At 33.6% G+C, this 24,840-nt stretch overlaps 1 protein-coding gene across 2 annotated transcripts; it reads right to left on the bottom strand.

The window, feature by feature from the left end:
• Positions 1 to 13,141: 13,141 nt before the first annotated feature.
• Positions 13,142 to 23,993, bottom strand: LOC124354403. Of its 2 annotated transcripts, XM_046804831.1 has the most exons (4): positions 23,897 to 23,993; positions 22,711 to 22,777; positions 18,889 to 19,103; positions 13,142 to 15,003 (listed from the first exon to the last, which is right to left on the bottom strand). In XM_046804831.1, exons 1-4 carry the CDS (start codon positions 23,979 to 23,981, stop codon positions 13,211 to 13,213), a joined length of 2,160 nt encoding a protein of 719 aa, XP_046660787.1. In that variant the 5' UTR covers positions 23,982 to 23,993; the 3' UTR covers positions 13,142 to 13,210. The 2 variants fall into 2 exon arrangements, with proteins under 2 accessions (XP_046660787.1, XP_046660788.1); XM_046804832.1 differs by lacking the exons at positions 13,142 to 15,003; positions 18,889 to 19,103 and adding an exon at positions 20,017 to 20,129.
• Between the last annotated feature and the right edge of the window lie 847 nt (positions 23,994 to 24,840).

Below are 24,840 nucleotides of genomic sequence, written 5' to 3'. Positions count from 1 at the left end.
CAAAGTGACGTAGCTACAAAAATTGCAATGTTGAAATACACCTCAAATATATTTCTCTTTCTTCTTCTCTGAAGGGGTTTCCATACACTCCACAAAGTGATTGAACTGAGTGTCACATCGGTTTTGTGTTACACATAAGTACTTAGATACATCTAAATTTATCTCTGAATTTACTTAAATCCATTATTGTTAATATAAATAAATATATTTTACACTCTAAGCTGTTTTTAGATCCTAAACTGAGAGATTTTATCTTCCGCAAGGCCAAGCGAACTAAATGTATTCAGGATTGGAATTCCTGTAAGAGACTTCAAAATCATACAAAATAACATACCATAAATGCCAAGACCAGGTTTTATTACATTGGAAAAGCAACAATCTACGAAGACTATTGGGTAAAACAGAAAAACCTTGGTGTTAGCTAGTTCAGTCAAGATGTCCCTCTCCCCATTGATTTGAACATCATAAATTATCATTTCATCAACATCCCTGTAGCTGTTTCTGGGATTCGTGATTATGTTACTGTTTTTGCGGCAATTCCTTGTGGCGTTAGTTCTGGTTCACTCCCATATCTGGGTTTGATATGGGGCTATCATGAAGACAACAGGTAATGCAATCAAAGCCGGCATTCTGATAAGATTTCTTGGAACTTATGCAAATTCTGTTACGCTTCTAATAATCACTGCAATCCTAATAAATATTATGAATGAGAAAGTGCCTTTATTTGTTTGTATTGCTTTCACCCATAAAGTAGGTAATTGATTGGACTGATATTTTACATGGACATTTTTACGGCTCCTGGGATGAATATAGGCTTATTTTTATTTCGAAAACCCTTGTGTGGTTCATATGCCCCACTGGTCTTGAAAGTACCAACAAATCCCATATTGATCTGTAAAGTTGTCAAATGTGATCAGTTCTTTGTAAATACTGTTTTAACTCTTTGAGGACCACTGGACGATATTTCGCCCATTGAAGTTAGTTCGAAGAAGACCATATGGACGATCTATCGTCAGTCGCGAATCGGTCGAAAAAGACCGCTGGGCGAAAGATCGCCCATTCGTAGTGTTCGTTATGTATGACCTGTTTACCTTTATTTCTAGAATGTTGCTGAATGACTACATCCTGTATAAAGAAGTTTGCAAAACCAAACAAATTAAAGCTGTAGACCACTATCAATTTATTGTAAATGTTGTTGAGTCTGTGGGGGAAGAATGGATGCACTCCAAACAAACTAATGTTGAAATTGGTAGCGGTGACAATGGATCAATTAATAGAAAGGTACTTGTTAAAATTTCTGGTAAAAAAGAAAAAAAAACATGTTGGGTGTGTTCAACAGGAGGTTCTGTACTTGGAATAGAAAAAGATCAAGAAATGTATGCTCCAAGTGCCATAAAGGTTGCCATGCATTGTGGTTTGTTAGGCACTCTTGCGAATAAGTTTTAATTCAATATACAACCCGGGTTTATGTTTTTTTTTTTTTTTTTTTTTTTTTTTCAATTGTAAATAGTATTTTTTCAACTAAATTGATTTGTGCTTGTGACATATATTACTAGCCTACATCTAGTGACTTTATCCCACATGAAAACATATGGTAAGTAAATTTCACATCATATTAGTTAGCCTATAATACGGTTTTTTCCTATAATTTGTTTATGTTTATTCCAATTTGAATAGAACTTGTGGTACTTTGTTATTTACATGTTCTTTCAGAAAACATAGTCTCCCACGGTAAAAGTATTTTTAGGTTTTTGCTACATTGTTGCAAACTTGAAAGTTACAATCTTGTTTTATTTTTTTCAACAAATATATCTAGATTTATCTGATGGCTATCCCAAAGATTACTCTACCATCAAATAGAGAATTTTAATAACAATACTTGAAATAATAGAGATCTAAGCTATACCTTATACAAAAAAAAACGTAAAAATTGCTTTGTAAAGGACTGCAAAACGCTCATTTTAGGTCGGTTTTTTTCACATATACCTAGAGGAAGATGGTGACATTAAAATGTTTTGAGGTCCAGTTTATGGGACGGAAAGGGTTAAGACAGCATAACTATATGTTTAATAATTAATTTAACTACTATTTTCAATTTGTTTGTTCTATGTGTTTCAATTGTGTGTGCAAATGCTCTAAGGAGTAATATAGCCATTAGTTTTCATGTCATTTTTTTAGATTTCAGCAATTAGGTAAGTACTAATCTACTGTAGAAAATGTTCTAAAACATAAGATGGTCAGAATCCGAAGACTCCCTTTGAAGCAGTCGGCAAGAACTATGGTAGATGAAAGTCGGCTGGACTGTGCTTTTCTACTAATGTACCAATTACAGCTCTAACTTTTCTAAAATAAAAAAAATATTTTTCAGTTTATGAAGAATGAAGCACGTAAATAGTGTCATTGTTAATGTACTTTTAAGTGTACACTTTTATAAAATACTAGCAGTTACCCACACCATCACACGTAATATCCTACTGAAAAACTGGGACATAGAAGGCATATTTCTTTTGAATGCCGTTATTACTATCCTGAGGTAAATGATAGTCACTGGAAGATGTTTCAAGCTATGATCCATAGATTAAAATTGTAAAACAGTCTTTATACGCACCTGTGAAATAACTCGAATTTCCCTCCAAAATTCGATGATTTTTTATACGATTGAACTATATTAGCCCAGCGTAAACAAGAGTCATAAAGTCGAAGTAGTTAGCTTTCAGTTAAAGTAAATATGATGTGATACATGATGGCGCTCAATGTAATTTTGAAACGGAAGTAGGCATAATTTAGATACATATTATTCATGGTTAAGAGCTTCAGATGTCAAGTGAAATTGGGTATGCTTTTTATTTTAGGCTTTGTGCGTGTATGAGCACTTCTGGATCGAATTAATTATATTTCCGACGCCATGATTTATCTTGCTTTGTTGCCCCGATTAAGAAAATATGTACGCACTCAGTTCTGAGAACCATACTTCTGTCAAAAAAACAACTAAAGTGGGTTTTATAACGTTTTTTATATTTGTAGCCAACGTAATATTGTAATTTTGATATCTGCATTAATCTACTGATCAAGCAAACGCATAGTTTATATTAGCTAAATTTTACAGTTAAAGGTGTATTTTTACTTAAAATTTGAATTGTATTATCTGGATAGTAAAGTCTGTGCTCAACAGTGATTGCAGAAACAGTTGAAATATAATATGTTGATACTTTTAAGCTTGCTTTTATACATATATTTACAAAGAACGGCTGATTAAACTTTAACAAGCTTTTCCACTTAATAACATATTTTTGCTGCAATGCATTTCTTGTGGGTATTTCCGAAACTTTTAGAGGCCAGTGGGGCGGAATCCTGTGAACTTTTATGATATTTTAATACTTATTATTCTATTGCTGACAGAGACAAATCCAAAATCATAAACATTGGCCCAACCGTTCTCGAGTTATAAATGGTGTAACTAACACGACTTTCTCTTATACATATAGATTAAGCATTACATATAAAAAGAGTTACTACTGTATCTAACATTTGTTTTATAAATTTAAAGAATGTTATAAAACTCAACTTAGTGTTGTCTTTTGACAGAAGTAGGCTTCTCTGATCGGTGATATATATTTTCTTGATCGGGAAACAAGACAAAATCAACTATGTAACAAAAATCACTACGACCTGTGTCAAATGCAATGACGAAAATATACACTTTTTTACGTATTTTCTAGATTGAGCTCAAGGCAAACTTATCATTAGTGTCAGAAATATATTTCACTCAAACTAGCAGTGATCATACAAGAACTCTTATTAAACTGTGTGCGAAGTTGCAGGTAACTGCTAGCACTGCGGATATAAAAGACAAAGTAGTCTTTTACTATACATTAAAGACTATTATGAAACATATTTTAGTTGTCTTTTAACAGAAGTAGGCTTCTCAGAGCTTTGTATATTTATTTTCTTGATTGTGTAAAAGGCAAAAATCAACTATTACTACAACCGGAGTAAATTACGATGGTCAGTAGCGTAGCCAGAAATTTCGTTCGGGGGGGGGGGGGGGGGGGTCCGAAACAAGGAAATCCGAGGGACGTTTTTTGTGTTATTTGCCAGTGAGTTCACTGGTAAAAGGTAAATACAAAAAATATGGAGCTTCAGTAACTACGGCGTATAGAAAGTGGAAAGATGTAATAGGCAAATTCAACTCTCACAGCAACTCTAGTACAGTACGCGCGCTGAAGGTTCGGCTCCGAGTCAACCGAGCGGACTATGGCGGGGGACGGGTGGATTGCCCGATATAACAACTGTTCTGCAGACATCCGCCAATGTTTGGCCCGCTGCAGTCTGAATATTTATTGTCCCTGTTCTCCCTCACAGTCGAGTATTCACTGTTGTTAGAAGTGGACAGGTTGTTTAAGTGCGTTATTCACAATTCATTAGTTTAGTTAGTAGTGATGTGAATGGGCCATAAACTGTAGGGCAGCGGTGTCGGTGATACATTCCACTTCAGACTAAGTTACGGCTAACCTAAACTATGTATCTGAAAAAAGTTAAATCTAAAATTAACTTCAGTTCATTCAGAAAAACTTTTCCGCTGGTGAAAGTTTCCTGACTAAAAATTAAAAAAATCCTCACATACAAACTTTTTTATAACACAATTTTGGCACAGTTAATTTTAAAATATATTTTATTGAAGAAAAGTAATAAGACATTGAAACTTAATACATCCATTAGCATTGGCATAAACAGGAAAATAGATCTGCGAAGTTTCAGAATTTTATTTGTACAGGAAGTTGGCCTAACCATAAGTTGATTGTCGAGCGAGAATTAAACATTGCCGTCCGTGATGGATCATTGGAGAGTCAATGTTTTTATTTGGTTAGTAGGGCAACGGCAGGGCCGAACCTTCAGCGCGCGTACTGTACCACGCATTTTCTTGTATACCTACAGAAACTTTACGAAGTTCGATTCTGGACGAGTAGAAGGCAACAAAGTGATGTTGGATTCACTGGATAAGAAAGAAAAAGAACAAAACAGAGCTTCACTCAAGCGTATAATTGACACAACTATATTTTGTGGAGAAAATGAAATACCCCTTCGGGGACATTGGCCCACTGACGGCCGAAAACCCTTTAGAAAGGAGGGCAATTTTCGAGCGTTGTTCGGGTACAAATCAAACTAACGGTCGGAAAATGCACCGGAAAAAACTCTACTGATTAGAAGTTCGGCTACTTTGGATTTTACTGATTGAGGTATTTATGAATGTGCTATAATGACGATTTTATGTATTTATGTATCATTAAACTGTAGACGAGTATATAATTATCGGAAAAAATATAAAAAAATCACTTTCGGTCGGAAATAAAATGCACCTGAAAAACTCTAATGATTAGAACTTCAACTACTTCGGACTTCAGATATTGAGGTAAACGTGGTATTTTTTATTGAGTTAGGACGACGATTTTTTGTTATCATTAAACTGTACTCGACTACCTATATAATTATCGAGAAAAAATCACTTCCGGTCGGTAAATACCGAAGAAACGCTCTCTACAAATTCAAGTTTTAACGATTTTGGATTTCACTGGGTTGAGTAGTTGAGGTAAAAGTGGTACTTATAATTATGTTAGGACATTGATTTTAGGTATTAATTCAACGCCGACTATTAAAGATATAATTATCGAGAAAAAATACAAAAATAATTACTTCCGATCGGAATATACTAAAGAAAATGTAAATAATACCTCAGTCAGTGAAATCCAAAGTAGTCGGAACTTCTTATCAGTAGAGTTTTTCCGGTGTATTATCCGACCGGAAGTGATTTTTTTTCAATTTTTCTTCGATGATTATATAGGTATCAGTCGGCGTTCAATTGATACCTAAATCAATGTTCTAACATAATTTTAAGTACCACTTTTACCTCAACGACTCAACCAGTGAAATCCAAAACCGTCAAAATCTGAATCAGTAAAGCTTTTCCTCGGTATTTTCCAACCGGAAGTGATTTTATTGTTATTTCTCGATAATTATATATGTATTGGTCGGCGTTGAATTAATACATAAAATCAACGTCCTAACATAATTCTAAGTAGGCTACCACTTTTACCTCAACCAGTGAAATCCAAAATCGTCAAAAGTTGAATCTGTAGAGAGCTTTTCTTCGCTATTTACCGACCGGAAGTGATTTTTTTCTCGATAATTATATAGGTACAGTGTACAGTTTAATGATAACAAAAATCCTCGTCCTAACTCAATCGAAAACACTACGTTTACCTCAAACACTGAAGTCCAAAACAGTTGAAGTTCTAATCAATAGAATTTTCCGACCGAAAGTGATTTTCTATATTTTTTTCGATAATTATATACACGTCTACAGTTTAATGACACCTAAAATCAACGTCGTAACTTAATTCTAAGCAGTCATTTTACGTCCCCAAGACGAATTTGAACGAAGTGGTCGCTAATTTAAACTGTTCGCCGTGTTACGGTTCAGGTTATTTTGCGACGTCACGTGACTGCGCCCTATCGAAATACCGTGATTACACTACACTATCCGAAAGGCCGACCCCAAAAGTATCGTTTGATACTTTATGATTTAAACGAAAGGACAATTATATTTTAACAACGGCCACTTTAATCAATTAAATCAATCAATTTAATGTTTGTAGACAAGAGTAATGATAACTCTCATTTTTTTCTCCTGCTCTATGCTTTATTTTTTAATATGTCTTAAAATTTCGGGGGGGGGGGGTCCGGACCCCCTGGACCCCCCTTCGCTACGCCACTGACAATGGTCATAAATATTAATTGATGTCACTTTATGCATGTTTTCTTGATCGTAGCAAGAAGGCAAACTCAACCTAGGCGTCAGGAATATAATTCACTTAAACCAGAAGTGCTCATATAAGTGCAAAACCTAAGAAATTGTGTGTGAAGCTGTGGGTAACTGCTAGTTTTCAATAAATCACTAATGTTCTCTGAGTTTTCAATGGTCTGGAGATCAGCTTCAGTGAACCTTCCGATTTCAGACCCATCAGTATTCTTCCAGCTCTGTCTAAGTGTTTAGAGAGTGTTGTACATCAGTAGTTTTAAATCTATGTACAATGGTGTAATATTGTTTCTCACTTTCAATCCGTTTTCCATACAAACTATATTACAACCACTGCACTTCTTAACATTACAGATGACATTAATCTAGCAATGGGAGGATAACAGCTAACTCTGTTGACTTTTCAACTTTTCTAAGGCATTCGGCTGTGTTTATCATCCACTTCTCCTTGTCAAACTGAAATGGGTGGACTTTTCTTATGGTTGTCAGCTGGGTCAAATCTTACCTTACTGAATGTCAACAATGTGTGAGAACAAGGGATAAGTACTCACATGGAAAACTTTCTCTAGAGGAGTTCCACAAGGCTCTGGTCTATTACTATTCTTATTGTATATAGATGAAGTGACTACTGTAATAAGTAATAAACTTCACTTATATGTTGATGACTTGCAAATTTACTGCACCTTCCACCAAACAACATAAACACTGCTGTGACTTTAATGAATAGTAATAATGATGCAGTTGTGAAATGAGCTTTCATACATGGACTCAAACTCAATGATCACATATGGGCTCAAACTCATTGAGAGTAAGACAGTCTATACTTATTAGCTACTCAAGAATCCTTAGAAAAATTGACTTAAATACTTGATTATACCGAGACAACAATAAAAAAACTTTAATCTTGTGATAACGTAAAAAAACCTTGGGCTAATTATAAAAAAACACTTGAGATGGACTGACCTGTTTGTTACAACATATAATAAGGACATAGTTGGTATTCACAATTTCAAATGGTTTGCTCTATTTTTAACACTTAATGTGAAAATTATGAAGGCAAATACCCTGATTATGTCTTATTTTAACTATTGTGATGTGTAAAATGATATGAATGTAGAGCTTTCGGACTGACGACTACAGAGAGCTCAAAACTGTTACATGAGATTTATTTTCAATTAAAAATGAAGCGTTTGTGTTACTTCTATTTTAACAGCTATTTGTAAAGTTATTATATTCTTTTAAAATAATTTTTATTTGTTTCTTTAATATTATAAATTGTATTGTGGTTAAGTATAAGAAAGGACTTTATAGTCCTAACTTCCCCAATAATAAAGCCAAATTACTTTTAAAACTTAAAAATATGTGTTTTTTTGTCTCTGTGATCTTTATACAAATTATTTTATCTATATGGACTTTTATTCTCATTTATTCTATTTTCTCTTTTATAACAAAAGTATTCACTGTTCACTGATGATTCAGAATTAGTTTGAATGAAAAATAAAAACCTCATCAAAAATTGTTTACCTGTAAATGCATGTATGTGATGTGATATAGAACTACTAGCTAAACCACATGCTATACCAAATGGTCTATATATGAGAACATTTGTACAGTTTGTCTATCACAGAATTACCTTTTTATTACGTTCCTGATGATATCCTCTTTAAATTATGACTTAACATATTTTGAGGTAGTCATTATTTGGTACAATTACATTAAATACCCAAAATCCTACATTTGTTTGTTATGTGGTAGATGTATTTACATTTATTAATTGGACAATTCATAGTAACACTATAGTACAATGTCTATAGTGGAGATCCGTTGCTCATAACACCACAGCACCAACAATTTCGTTTTGTATTATAACACAGTCAACTATGAGATTACCACAGCACCCAATATCATAGCTACTAATTCCATAGTTCCGATAGAATGGCCCAAAAGTAGCATAGCACCTAATACCACAGCTCCAACTCATAAGTGGGAGAAGTTTTTGATGAGGTTGCTTCGTGGGGCGCACCGAAGGGTGAGGGGACAAACGAGACCCGTCTTCCGAAATACACGGCACTGAACATATAAACATTCTTTTTTTGTCAATAGGCTAAATATATGAATTTCACCGTCACACAGAAATTAAGAAAGTGAGGTTAGTTCCTATTATTTCTTATGGCTTCTACCTGTACTCGGTACATTCAGTATCTGAGTACAAAATGTAATCGTATTGATTTAGAATCATGCGTTACAAATGGTACAGATACGTGTTCCTGTTACTGCTATTGTTAAACAAGTCCGAGTATTTTTTTAAACAGGAACGGTGATAAAAGTGTAAAGTATCTTTGTCGTAAATGTACCTATAACAGTAGCCTGTATCGGTTACTTTCGGTTTGCGGATGAGTAGGCTACCCTGTACAAATTATCTTTTACAGTAGTCCCGACATGATCAGTTGTCACAGTACTGACTAGTGAACGAGTTGCCAAGCTCTGAGAACTAGTGTACTGTGTTAGTTTGTGGTCATTCGCTGTCACTACGAGCCTTGAGTAATCATCCTTCAAGGCTATGAAGCAACACCACCCTAGCGATTTTCGGGTTAAAGCAAGCAGCTGTCGGTTATGGTAAATGAGCAAAACTTGCTCAATTCAATCTGAGTCAAAAATTTAACGTTTCTTGTTTTGTTTTGTAAATTTTCCACTAGAAGTGCGGTCTGCACCGTGAACGTCAAAATGGAGTTTTGGCCTATTCTTAAGTTAAAATTCTTTTATAGAATAACTAGCTGTTTCCCGCGGCTTCGCACGCGTCTCTTAAGCTTTGCCCGTATATTCCTTTGCCTTCAAACAGTGTTTGGATATTTTAATATACGTAACTACTGTGTTGTAATTGCAGTTTATAATGTGCAGGCGCTTTGATAACTTTTATATCTTGCAGTACAGCCTGGTGGTTAGTTACATCAATGGGCATTGCGTATAAACCTTCTACATAGAAAAATATAAATTTTCATAGTGATCGGTCCAATAGTTTCTGAGTCTATAAAGGACAAACACACAAACATTCATTTTTATATATTATGATTGCAGAAACAGTTTAAACAAAATTTGTCGTTTCTCTTAAGCTTACTCTATGCTTTAAAACTATAAGTGTAAAGAAATTTATATATAAATATATTTTTTGTCGCATTATATATGTTTACAAAGAACAGCTGATTAAAAATTTGAAAAGACTCTTTCACTTAATAACATATGTTTGCTGCAATGCATTTCTTACGGGTATTTCTGTAACCAGTGGGGCGGAATCCTGAATCGGGAAAGGGATAAAAAGTATCCTATAACCTTCTACAGATCAAGACGAACAAATTTAAAAAAAAATTAGGCGAATCCGTCCAGCCGTTTGTGAGTGATGCTGTTACACACGAACAGTTTCATTTTTATATTATAGAAGAATAATAAGGCCTCGTTGTAAAGTGTTCTTTTAGCACAGACTTAAATTTTTCTATGTCTTCCATATTTCTTATTTCTTGAGAAACCTTATTATAGGTTTTTGTACAGGTATATCTTGGACCATTTTGAGCCTGACTAGACTTTACTTATAGGTTGATGGATTTTCTCCTTTTGTCTATACGTGATACCTATGTACTTCTTCATTTTTTATAAATGTGTCAGGATTTCTTTTTACCAACAACGCACATTCCAAAATAAACAAAGCTGGCAGGGTTAATATTTTTAGCTGCAGGAACAAAGCTTTGCTGTGTGTCCTAGATAATGTTTCTTACGAATTGTTATGACTACACGTGTTTGTAGCATAAATATGCGTTGTGCCATTAGGCTATTTCCCCAAGAAATAATTTTCAATAGTGGTTCACAAAATCAAAAAAGCTAAGAGGTCCCCAACGTGGCCAATGGCAAATTTTGTGGACCACCCGGTTAAGAATAAAAGTTCAGATGGCAATTTAGTAACTTTATTCTCATGCTCTTCTAAAATTACTTATTCAATTACAGTTTAAACTTGTATCTATCTTGTATAAATATTTGATCTTACTCAGATCACAAGTTTTAGAGTTATGGATTTTCAAAGTTGAGGTTTGGTTGAAAAGCGTCAAAATCTGTATTTCTTATCGGCATAAAAACTGGAGGTTATTGTTACCAAACAGTTTTATATGTCGAAACGCAGAAATATACAAGTCGTTATAGTAGCTCTATTAGTTAGTTTGTGGTCAACTATTTTGTTCAGTCTTTTGTTAATTTTATGATTAAATTTTGTTTTAGCTTAAATACTTAATCTAAATTGTCTAATTATTCGTTGTAGAAGATTGTATTTATCCCTGTATGAAGTTCTGGTGATTGGAGGTAGCGTGGTGTTGTAAACTTTATACACTCTGGCCTAGGACACCCCCCAGAAATGTACACTGCTTGATATGAAAATTTACAACGTATTGCATTAACATGCTCATCAGTGGAATAAATGGACATAATAATTTCACAAAGTGAGATACAAGCCTAAAATAACTGTACTCTCTTTTATCTGAAAGTATAAATGGAAGTATGTTTTGATAAAATGACAGTAAAATTAAAGTTTTCATTAAAATTAAGTCACTGTAACTTAGATGATTTATTATTGTTTCAAATCTGATTATAGGTATGGAATTTGGAAGTTTTATTAAATTTTTATTACATAATAACTCAACATAGTCATACTATTGCAAATTTGCATACCTATCAAAACAAATACTGTTTTTACCTGTGCTAAAAGAGTAACAAATTTTAAGTTTAGCGGAATAAAAAACAATTGTGTGACAGAATATTTCTGATATTTCTGTTATAAGGGAACAATAAACAATACTTCATGGCACAACTTAAAAATAACAAAACAGCTGCTATTTGTGCAGTATGATAAAAACATATTTATTCAGATTTAAAATACACAAAATGTGTTGAAGAATGCTTTATCGCTTTATAAATCAGTCATTATACTTCACCATTTTTTTTTTACTATCAATAGTTTACTTTACGTTTAAAAGAAGTTAAATATTTGTTAAAGGATGATTATTTGTATAGAGATGTGGTTTTGTGTCATGTTAATCATTGACTAGATTAAAATATATACATACGTATATTAAATGGTAACGCTTACATGAAATTAGATACACCCTTTAAAAATGTTCTTCTTCTGTTTTGCTATAAACAGTTTAGCAGTTACTATGAACCCTTAAAAATTAAAAATATGAATGTGTTAAAACATTTATAGTTCTCTGAGACATTTGTCAGTTGGAATTAAATACAGGATGACTTAAAGACCATGAAATTCGTTTAATAATTATAACAAATAATAAAATCTTACCAAAAATAAAATTAGTCCATTTCATAAATTTGGAACGATAGTTTTAAAGATGATGTATTTTGCGCCATTCTGTAAAAGCACTTAAAGTGAAGTTGGCAGTGCCATAAATTTTGAAATTGGAAAAAAAATTTAAGTACAAATCATAGCTCATTAAGGTAACTGAATTTAAGGTAGACAGTCTAATTTCTAATCAGATAGATCCAATTAAAATTGGTTGATGATAAAAATATGACATTTGTACAGTATGCACAAGAGTTATGGCGTTACCTTCAGTTTTACCTTCAGTCATGTTTATTTGGGCCTCATTACAAAATTGCCCAAACTGCATGCTTTAAATTCTTGCAATTTCACGTGAATTTATCAAACAAAAATGTTTCTACTTTCTTTGGTACTCAATTAAGTTATCTTAAAGGGAGTGATCTTATGAATGTAAGACAAAAGATATTTTCCACCTTTAAAAAAATCGATGGGGTTTGTAAGAAAACTGATTGCACCACCTTAATAAACAACTTATATAATGTCATTTAGTAACAGTTTCAATTACGAAATACATGATCAAAAACAGCTTTTAAATCCATGATAATTTAAACCAGATATTCCCTTTGAAACCCAAAACTATATTGTGAACTACTCAATATTTCTCTCTTACGTATTCATTCATGTATTTGATTTAAAAAAAATATTTTTAACAAAATTACATTTTACATTCTTCAAAATGAAATATGTATACACTTTTCTTGTTTTAGTATTTTCTGTATTTTTTTTAAATTTATATTTAGGCTACCATTAAATATATATTTACCTGTTTGTAATACATTACCAATTATACCGGATTTTAGGTTATACCAACATTAACATAACGCTTTTATTTGATAAGAGTTTACTATGAATATTTTGACTGAATTCTATTTCCGTTTTTAAAACTAATTTTGGAACCATAAAGTAGGAGTAGAAAAGGAGCAGATTTGAAAGTGATTTAAGAAACAACTCAAAAGCAGTGGTTAACATATTTAATTCCAGTATTTTCATAAAAACTTATATATGCTAAATGAAAACATTCAATATTAAGGTGAGAAATCATGTGTACAATTTTTTCTTGAAATTTTCAATTTCTTGGCGGGAAAGAATTTACACTGCTTGCAACGTATCATACACTTCTGAGAACCTGGCTGTAGTTTCGACTGTGGTTCATGTACGAGTGCATTGCATTGGTGACAAACGCTTTCACATTCCCTAGATCCTGGAGTCAAGTTTAAATGGAAGTTAAAACATTTTTTGCATAAATTTAAGCACATTGTAGATCCAGGTAGAAAAGAATTTGTTGGAATTGTAGTAGGAAGACTAGGTTTCAAATCAGAATGAATCGGTTTTGAAATGCTTTTACATTTAGCACAGAGAATTATGCATTCTACAGAACAAGGTAATAATTGACTAGTAGAAGGTAGATTTGATTCACAACCCTCGCAAAGGTTAATGCATTTTGAGGAACCAGGAACTAAGGAATAGACTTTTGAAGCTTGCTCGCACTTCTTACAAAAATTAATGCATTTTGAGGAAACAGGATCTAAGGAAATGACAGGTATGTTCGCTTTCTTACAATTTTTGCAAAGATTTATGCACATTAAGGCATCAGGAAGTAATGAATCTGCAAGTTTAGCAGCTGTTTTACACTTCTCACAGAGATTTATACATTTTGAGGAATCAGAAATAAAGGGATCGACAGGTTTTGGTCCCAGCGTACAGTTCTGGCAAAGATTAATGTATTTTGAAAAACTAGAAAACCAGGAGTCGATATGTTTTGATGCAGAAGTCAAAGGCTTATGTGAGTTCTCATATATTAATGAATTGACAGGTTTTGTTGTAAGTCCACATTTATCGCAAAGGTTTATACATCTTAAAGACCCATGTACTAATAATTTGGCTGGATTTGGCTTCAACGTACATCTGTCACAAAAATGTATGCATTTTGATGAACCAGGTACTAAATCGTAAGTTGTAGGCGAATAGTGTTTTTGACTGCATTTTGTTGTTTGACAGCCCTCAATGTTTATTTTGTAAGAGGCATCTTTTGAGTCTACCCCATCAATGTTTATGATTAGAGGTCGAAACCTATCTGATTCGAGACTTAATTCTCTTTTTTGACGATGGGGAAATTTCACTCTTTTGCACATAGCACACAAAGTATTACAGCTAATACATTTAGTTTCACTCTGTTCAATAATTTTTGCAGGCTGACATTGTTTGCATAGTTCATCACACTTTTCAGGGAAGGGTGTTGGGTATTTCTTGTGACAGCTTGCTTGACAATCTGATAAACATTCGTTCAGAGGTGACAGTTTGGGTTCTGTTGTTTGACACTGTTTACACAGTTCTGTGCACTGAAGTGAATGGGGTATCAATTCTGTAGGTTTTGGATTTGGTATGATTCTGTTACACTGCCTACAGAGTTCTGGACAATTAAATGGAGCAGGAGCAGAAGTAGATCGAACAATAACAGCCGGAACCATTGTATTTGCCATACATTGCTTGCAAAGCTGTGGACAGTTGTTTGGAACAGTAAAACATGTAGTTCGGACAATATTAGTTGGAAGTAATGTAGTTGTTGCCATACATTGCATACAAAGTTCTGGGCAGTTGTCCGTAGCAGAATTAGAAGTGGTTGGAACAAAATAAGTTGGAATAATAGCAGTTACCATACATTGGCTGCATAGTTCTGGGCAGTTGTCCGTAGCAGAAGTAGAAGTAGTTGGAACAAAATAAGTTGGAACAATTGCTGTTGTCATACATTGCCCACAGAGTTCTTTGCAGTTATTTAGGTCAGGAACAATCGTTGAAACAGCGGTTGGTTGGTTTGTTTCTGAAACAAACCAATAAGTATCTTTTTAACTTTAGTATGTATTCCTTATATTTTATTAGTTCTAGATTGTTTTATGTTTTGGCTCAGAACACAAGGTCAAAGAAAATTACTTCCAGCCAGTCATGATAAAAAGAACTAAATGCGAATAATAATGTTTAACGCCGTTTAATACGTTGACCACCAGTGGCCCTAAATAATTTTCCTGTGAGGCCATGAGGACCACCCGTGATTCTCACTAGTTTCTCTTCTAGCAACAAGGCAACTTAACCTGTAACAGTCAAAATCCTGACGATTTTTTAATAGGTTGTGCATCAACTGATAACTACCTCAATAAGGATATCTTTTCGATTTCATATAATTTTATGATTGTGAACCTCCGGTGGTCCTCATCGTAAAACCTTTACCCTGTTTATAATTATTTCTCTGTGTAATTAGCTATTGTATCAAGTAAACAGCTTGTTACTGAATTGACTTGTTTATGGTTTTGTACCCAATAGTTGCAGGTTGAAAGCAAACTAATAATCTGAATGTTTATATTCTAGAGTGTAGAAAAAGTTGTTTCTAGTCTTCATGTTCTAAACCAATATAAAAACCAAACCTTGCAAGGAAATAAACTCTAAAAATGTATAAGGCTACTTATCAAAACCAATTAATGACAAAAAAATCAATAAATTTGTACCACTAAAACACTTCAAATAAACTGCAATTGAAAGGGTAGAAGTAGAACAATTATATTACTTTGTTGTGTATGTATCAAGGTTATTTTGTTGAAAACAGGCAATTTAAAATCATAACCTGGCTAATTAAGTTTTTTTGTGTGAATGTTTTTGTTATTATTAAAATGGGTGAAGTTAGTTGTGATGATGAGGGAAAGGTAGCTAACATCGTCAGTGAAGTATTGGATGATCCACCAAGAAGTGTACATGAAGATCCTATTAGTCTAAACAGTGATGATGCCCTATGAAAAAATGCCCAGTACCCCTACTTCACTCGAGACCTCTTTGATTGCGATTTTGATGCAAATCCAGAATACTTTTCTTCAAGTCCTATACCAATTTTATCGGTGGAAGTTCAGATTCAGGGAATTGAATTTTTCAAGGTATGATGATAACTCTAATACAACCTAATCAAAACACATAACTTTAATCCTAAAGGCCTACAGTCTTTTCAAAATAACTCCCAACCTCAATTTTCAGAGCAATGTTTAGAAGAAAAAAACACAATTCTTCACCATTTCAGCTGTATAATTTGTTCGTTGTTAACGATTCGTTTGAAGAAGTCTATACGCATACCAATGTATTTATTCTAATGTGATCTGATCAGTCAGCTCCAAAATTCAAGCCCTTTGAGAAGAAATGTAAAGTGGTACAATAAGCTCATGTTTGAACTTCTCTTTAATACATCTTTTGTAAGTTCCCTATTATTTACAACAAATGTCATCCTAAAATAAAAATTACAAACTTTAGATAAGATAATTGTTCTGGCACTTCGTAACTCTTCTGATGATGAGTAAACGAAGAAAGAGATGATAATCTAAAAACACAGTGCTGCAAGTTAAAGAAACCCAAAAATATCATGCAGTAAACTATGGAACTTGTGCTACAAAAATTTTGCAAAGACGCACGCACAGAAGTTTGTAAGGAAAGTAATAATTAACTAAGTATGACAAATGAAATGTTTTTTTTCTATATTTACTTTGTTTCAATAAGAAAACATAATAAATAAGTAATGTTCCAGTATTCGTTTAACAATAACAAATTAAATACTGTTGAGTTTTAAAACTTATTCACGTGTATTTTTATTAGTAAATTTTTAATAAAAACAGGTACTTTGGTATTTATCTGAAGGCCACTATTTTTTGGAAGGGTTGTTCTTATTGCTGATCTAAAAAAACTACATTATTAGAAAGAAAAGACTGACTTAATGTGAAAATGAAATGTCATTATGGCTATCGGTTCATGTTTTTCTGCCTCCCAAAAGGAAGTGATGTCGGCGGAGGAGGACAACTCTGTCTCCTTCAAAATATGCGAACACTTCCATTAGAAATACATTGCAGCAAACTCTTGGTATCAATCAGCGACCAAAGAATTACATAGAAAAGGCATTGCATGCACCCATACATTATGAGACTTGAAGCCGGGTCACCATCTTGGTTCGGTATTAGAAACCCAAACAGCTCAAAAGTTACACTGAAATCTCAGTGCGTGTATTTCAATAACCCTGGCGTTACTGATTTTTGGTTTCACAGAACGATGGCAAATGTCAGGAAAAATCCTGTTCCTTCACATAGCATTAGTTTGTTATTAAATGCTTTTGAAGATAAAAACCCGGTTGCAACGAAATACTTGGCAGTAGATTCACAAAGCAAGCAGAGTTTCCTTACACCTTTGAAGTGGTTGGGTCAGTTTTACCTCTGTTTTTATAATTAATACAGCTATGTTTCTGGAGTGGATTAGGCCTAACTTGTCATAAGATTGACACATCGCGCACAGATGATTTTAGACGCAAGAGATATAACTACTTAACCTGCTATTTACTTGATTACATCACCGATTACATTAACCGAAAGAAAAACAATTTAAGGGGCGAGCAATAACATAACTCAATGAGACATTCCGTCGATCACTATAATTTTAGGAAATAAGCGAGCGCAGCAAGCCTCTGACCATTGCAAATGGGATCACGAAACATTGCACCTGAAACAAAGCGCAATTGTTTGATATGAGAAAGCATCGAGAGAGTAGTGAGTCTGTTTTCTCTGAGAGATACAACACTGATTAATTTTTTAAAACATTTACAGGATACACGATAAAATAGGGAAATGAGTTCAGGAGCAAGGTATTTCACGGTAGTGGATCAAATTTACGTATATTGCATTCATTCTCGAAAATAAAAACTGAGTTACACAAACGAGAATTAATGGGGCTAGTGGCACGCAAAACAGGCAAATGTTTATTTCAGGAGTATAATTTAATCGTAAATGTTATAGACGTAATTGATTTAATTTTTGTGTCTGTCAAGCAAAAACTGCTAGTCTAAGTACAATTGTATCGAAGGTTTGTATAACCCCTGAAATAATGTGATACTCAAATATGCCTACTTCCGTTTAAAAGTTAACACATGACTCTTTCATATTACAACTTAAGTGCTCTCTAAGACAGTTAATAAACGTCGACTCTAGGATTTCTCTCCCTGGCCTAAGGTAGTGAAGTCCGAATTGTTCAATTGCAAAGGGAAAAAAAACAAATTCAACTGAAAATAGAAAAATAACGAGCTAATATTTAGGTTATGACGTTTCTTTGAACCTATAGTTTTTCCCATCCCTCTTGTTTGGGCCTATTTGTACTATATTGACTGAAACTCAGACTAAGTATAGTCTGGGAATGGGTGCAGCAAGACCGTAGCCAAGAAAAACTTTGGGGGAGGTAGTTCTAGACAACTGATATTTTCCCGTAGTGGATAGAGAGTATTGCCCTATTTTGTTTCTTAAAAAGCCTGTTTCTTTGTTGAGAACTATCATTCAGCAGTACATTTCAGTAATACTGAATTATTTAAATAATAATAATAATCGTTTAGTAAAAAAGTAATTAGAGAAATTAAAAATTTGTCCGGACCCCTTGAACCACTTCGCAGGCTACGTCCTTGGGCTACAGTAAGGCAATTACTGCTCCTATTAAATATATAATATTATCTATAACAATACACTTCCAATTCCTTACCAAAATTTGAATTGCTCAAGCCCTGAATAGAGAAAAAACCGCTGTTTAAAATTACAGACAGGTAATTCATCTGACCATGTAAAAGCTATGCAATTATATAAAACTTCATTTTGCTACAAGTAAAACCCAATTACACCCACAAGTTTGGTAATTCGTTCAGAAATACCTGAACAAATGCAGGTGGTCGTGGAGGGGCAACACATGTTGGACATGGAGATGCAAGTAAATACTCGCTTCTTGGTTGTTCCCTCCCCCTGCTCATCTTTGGTGGTACATTGCATGCGCGGGGATTGCTGCAGGCTGTCCAGGTAAACATTGAATTGAGGCAACACCTTGGTCTCGATGTTGATGATGAGTTGCTTGTCTGTCTGAGCTGTATTACTAGAAGCAGCAAGTCAGTTAGATTTGTAAACCTTTCCTATCTATAATACGATTAGCCATATAAGCACCCCTCAGTAAGCCTAATCACAAAGTAAATTATTTAGAATATCTCGAGGCAACACCTTGGTCTCGATGTTGATGATGAGTTGCTTGTCTGTCTGAGCTGTATTACTAGAAGCAGCAAGTCAGTTAGATTTGTAAACCTTTCCTATCTATAATACGATTAGCCATATAAGCACCCCTCAGTAAGCCTAATCACAAAGTAAATTATTTAGAATATCTCGAGGCAACACCTTGGTCTCGATGTTGATGATGAGTTGCTTGTCTGTCTGAGCTGTATTACTAGAAGCAGCAAGTCAGTTAGATTTGTAAACCTTTCCTATCTATAATACGATTAGCCATATAAGCACCCCTCAGTAAGCCTAATCACAAAGTAAATTATTTAGAATATCTCGAGGCAACACCTTGGTCTCGATGTTGATGATGAGTTGCTTGTCTGTCTGAGCTGTATTACTAGAAGCAGCAAGTCAGTTAGATTTGTAAACCTTTCCTATCTATAATACGATTAGCCATATAAGCACCCCTCAGTAAGCCTAATCACAAAGTAAATTATTTAGAATATCTCGAGGCAACACCTTGGTCTCGATGTTGATGATGAGTTGCTTGTCTGTCTGAGCTGTATTACTAGAAGCAGCAAGTCAGTTAGATTTGTAAACCTTTCGTATCTATAATACGATTAGCCATATAAGCACCCCTCAGTAAGCCTAATCACAAAGTAAATTATTTAGAATATCTCGAGGCAACACCTTGGTCTCGATGTTGATGATGAGTTGCTTGTCTGTCTGAGCTGTATTACTAGAAGCAGCAAGTCAGTTAGATTTGTAAACCTTTCCTATCTATAATACGATTAGCCATATAAGCACCCCTCAGTAAGCCTAATCACAAAGTAAATTATTTAGAATATCTCGAGGCAACACCTTGGTCTCGATGTTGATGATGAGTTGCTTGTCTGTCTGAGCTGTATTACTAGAAGCAGCAAGTCAGTTAGATTTGTAAACCTTTCGTATCTATAATACGATTAGCCATATAAGCACCCCTCAGTAAGCCTAATCACAAAGTACGAGGGTCGTCCACAAAGTAACCTCCGTTTTGAAATAAAAAATAAACTAGTTGAGATACAAAGATTTTATTATATAAATGTTGAAACTGCAGCTTTTCTCTACTTTTCTACATATTCACCATACAAATTCAAGTACTTATCATATCTTTTAACAGTTTTTTAAATTCCGTCTTTAAAAAAATCTGCCGCCTGAGAACGTAGCCAACATGTTACAGCGTTTTGAAGCTCTTCATCACTCGCAAACCTCTGAGATGCAAGCCACCGCTTCATGTACGGGAAAAGATGGAAATCACTGGGAGCCAAATCCGGGCTGTAGAGGGGGTGGTCAAAAACGTCCCATTTGAACTTTTCCAAAAATTCTGTTGTTCTTTGAGCTGTATGAGGGCAGGCGTTGTCATGGACAAACACAACACCAGATGTCAGAAGACCACGACGCTTGTTTTGAATCGCTCGTCGTAGCCGTTTTAAGGTTTCACAGTAAGCTGCAGCTGTAATGGTCGTACCACGCTCCATAAATTCAACGAGCAAGATGCCCTTAGCATCCCAAAAAACTGTAGCCATCAATTTTCTCGCTGAAAAAGATTGGCGAGCTTTCTTCGGCTTGCTTGGCGAAGCGGTATGACCCCATTGCATTGACGGACTACACCTTCGCTCATAATGTTTGGGCCATACACCGCACTCAATTCACGATGAATTTCAGCTGCTGTGTAACTTTTCGACCATCGAAATCTTATTACACCACGCACTTCACACGTGGCGGGATTTTCTATCACGGCGCTCATGTTTTTACGTTGTACCAAAAGAACGCGCGATCGCACGATGCTCTCCCTTGCACAGCTAGAAGCGTACTGAACGGCTGCGCACACCGATGTGAGAATGGCGGAGCTACCCCCACTACTTATCGTGCCACGCCCAAACGGCGGTTACTTTATGGACGACCCTCGTAAATTATTTAGAATATCTCCCTAATTTTCTAGATATACTTTCCAATTTTAAATTACTCTTGAAACGAAATCTGTAGTTATAGAGTTCAATAATTTGCAACATATTATAACTTATGAACTTATGACAACTAAAATAGAGCATTTCTTGATAATTATGACAGTTTCATTTTTTTTTTTTTTTGAGCCACAGACATACTTACTGAAAAATATCAAATATAGTTAGTAAACCCTCACATTTAATGTTTCTTTTTTAATGAGTTAAACCCAGCCCTGCTATTTGTTCAGTCGTTTTAGATATCACTTCAAAAACCCAAAAATTCTAAAAAATGTAGTTTGTCAATAATAACTGTTTAAGGTGTGAAACCGTATTCTTGAATCACGATTGATATTTAACAAATTAAAATTTATAAAATAATTCGGCAAATCCACCAGATTTAAATATTTTATTGTTCTGAGTAATTCATTAGAGTACTTAGATTTTGTACATACAATATGAAGGGTGTTAAATTTTCTGTTTTACCGTCCGGTTTTTTGCAATTCGTTTCAAAAAAATTACTTGGCTGTCTATACAGGCTCTGGAAGAACTTAAAAATAATTATTTTGGAACCAAATTATTTCAATCCAGTTAATAGCAATATTTTTAAAAATCAGCCTAGGCATTGAGTGGCGTTTTGTGTTTAAAGTTTTATAAATGATTTGAATTTTGTTGAAAAGGAAGCAGACTTTTGCATTGTAGTCATCATCTCGCGACAATCAAATTTTGGATTTTTTCAAAAATTCTTTTTATTTTTTTTGTTTAAACAAAAATATTAATCGTTTTAGAGCACTATTCTTTGTTTTGATCCATACTTCTTCTGATTTGAGATTCGCTTACCAATCTACATAATCTTTAAACTTTCAAAAATATTTTAATCAATCGCTCTTTAAACTGTAGGCTTTTATTGTTTATTGCAACCTCTAAATTCAAGCACTTACGTCAGGAATTAGTAACATTTTAAATGCAAATTCCAATATAGGTCTGGGAATGAAAGCAAAGAGTTTTTAAAGAAAATTATGAAATGTTGTTGAATTAATCATTTATTGACTAAACTATTTCAATTATAATTTTAGTTATTATTTCATAATAATATATTTTATATAAATTTTTCCATTGATGTGTAATGTATCACTGTTTTATCCTTTTATAAAATTTAAAATGACTAATGCAATTGTCACTTCTAAGCCACTCGTTCATTTTACTTTTATTCTGGACCATAAATCTTGCTACTCTAAGTAGTTTAAAATATGTTATTTCTAATCAAAATATACAATTTAATCTTATATGAATCAAAACTCCGCTATGGTTTGCTGAAAAATAACTAAGACACATTTATTAATAAAAATAAAAAATTGAAACAATGTAACCTTGAAATAACCATAAAATATACATTTCTTAGTTCAGCAGGTAATAGTATGCAGTAAGTAGTATGAATTTACTATTTTTTTTATCAAAATTAAAATGATCAAAATTAATAAAAATGTTTACACAAATAAATATACTTACACAATTTTCCCTTCTGCTATTCCGGAATCATTGCCTGTATTGAGAGTAATAGAGCGCTCTTGTCTTACTGTGAACAAAATTATTCAAAGTTTTGAAAATTTAAGTTTATGGACATCATAGTTGAAAATGTAATATTTTCAAATTTATTTATTTAACGTAAACGAATTGTCATATAACGAAATATTAGTAGTTAAGCGAATTATTTTAAATAATTAAACTAAACTACCGCGATTCTAAATAATTATTGAGTCCGATGATTATTTATTAAACAACTAAAGTGTTGGCAACAAGTTCAGTTATATTAAAAAAAGCTTAAATGTATAACTGCAAGTACTCACAAGTTCACATATGAACTAATGAAGCAAAATGTTACATTATAATGAGAAGTGCCATAGGTAAACTCTTTTTCAGTGCCATTTCAACATTCCTCAAATTTAGTGATAGTCATTGGAAGTTATCATTATCACAGAAACCACTTCTAAATTATGGAATCTTTAAAGACCATCGGAAAAAACATTGCTTTAGTTCGTATATTTATTATATGATAAGAATATATAGGATGACTGACGAGAGTTGGAGGTTGGCACTACTTACAAAAATGATAGTATACACAAAAACAAGCCAAAGTTCATACTAACATGTGTTTATCTCGCTTTGTTTCCCCAAACAACACGAAAACTATAGTTAGCACCAGCCTAACCATACATACACAGACCGACTCATTGGCTGCAAGGTGACAATTTTACCCCTTTATCTAGTTTTGTCTGTCGGTGATATCATTCATGTATGTGACAGTCGGTTGTAAGTGTGTCGTGCTACGAGAAATGTAATTTTCTAAATTACCACTTGATATTTTTAACCCTTTTTATACCCTTCGCTTCAATCTCCACCGAAACTAGCACTCTGAAGATCAATTTCTTTCTTAGGAAAAATTACTCTATCGATTTCAAAGAAATTGTCTCTCGGCTCCTAAACAAAAATTAAACGTGTCTTTAATCGAGGCGAATTCAGAACTATGAAATCTCCTCCTTCACTGTATATTGTTTCTTAGAAATATTGTATTGATTATTAATATCTAATAAATATTAGGTTTGTTTATCTATGTATATGTAACAGGTATAATTAATTCTAAAATGCCTATCTAATAAAATAAAAAATTTAGCTAAGCGGTATTAAACTAACTCACGATGAAACAACGGATCAAAGTCAACCGGAGCACTGCATATGTTAAGTGCCAGAGGAACAACAATACAAAACACTGTAGGTTCCATGGCGTCCCTCAAAGTAGTGAGTCAAACTCTTAAATCAGATTCTTCTTACGGGCAGATAATTGGGTCTATTATGGAATGTTTACTTTTTAGTCACATACTACAATTTGTCAAATTGACTTGATCCTATGATTATTTTGCCAAGTGCCAATTACTTCGTGTTCGCTAACAAGGAGTATTGTTAACAAGAATTGTTTTCTTTCTACATCACGAATAGTGAGTAATCGCCACTGATTGGCTTGGTTGAGATTGTAGCTTTCTGATCAATGCAATATCTAAATTGGATAGCTTTTCCTGTGTTATTTATATTAAATATACTACATGACTTGTCAACCTTTTTTAATAGTCCAGTCAATGGCGGTAATAAAAGTGTAAACTGTTTTCCGATTTTATATAAAAATTTGGATTTAGGTTCTAATTAACATTTATTCCAAAATCTATCCTGTGCCGAGGGTTGTATTTTAGGGGTAGAAACCACACCTATTCGGAAATAATTAAAAACCTTTAGATTGGAGCATGTTATTAATTGAAATCATGTTTATATCAGTTAAAGGAACGTCATTTAACAATTTAAATGAATGAATGAATATATAATGAATATTATATTATTCAGTAATCAGTTTTGGCCTTAACAGCCACACGTTATGACATAAATTGTTAAAAAAATAATAATAAAAATGTTATTAAGCAGTTATTTAACTGATTAAACATCGATTTGCATAAAAATTTGGACTTCAGTTTTTCGTATTTATCTCTACGTTTAAAGTTGACCCTGTGCCGGAGGTTGATTTTTATTTATTAGGGGTGAAAACTACCCCCATTCGAAAATTCCACAAAATACTAGTTTCAAGCGTGCAATTAT

The sequence above is a fragment of the Homalodisca vitripennis genome, chromosome 2 (genome assembly GCF_021130785.1).
Source record: "Homalodisca vitripennis isolate AUS2020 chromosome 2, UT_GWSS_2.1, whole genome shotgun sequence".
Classification (NCBI taxonomy): Eukaryota; Metazoa; Arthropoda; class Insecta; order Hemiptera; family Cicadellidae; genus Homalodisca; species Homalodisca vitripennis.
This window is presented reverse-complemented; position numbering and strand designations above follow the sequence as displayed.

Bases quoted from the DNA above. Each gene is read 5' to 3' on its own strand.
- LOC124354403 (XM_046804831.1), bottom strand. From the start codon at position 23,981: ATGGAACCTACAGTGTTTTGTATTGTTGTTCCTCTGGCACTTAACATA. The intron at 22,778-23,896 runs GTGAGTTAGTTT...TTTTGTTCACAG, and splicing joins CTTTGATCCGTTGTTTCATC to TAAGACAAGAGCGCTCTATT. The intron at 19,104-22,710 runs GTAAGTATATTT...TGCTGCTTCTAG, and splicing joins ATAGCAGAAGGGAAAATTGT to TAATACAGCTCAGACAGACA.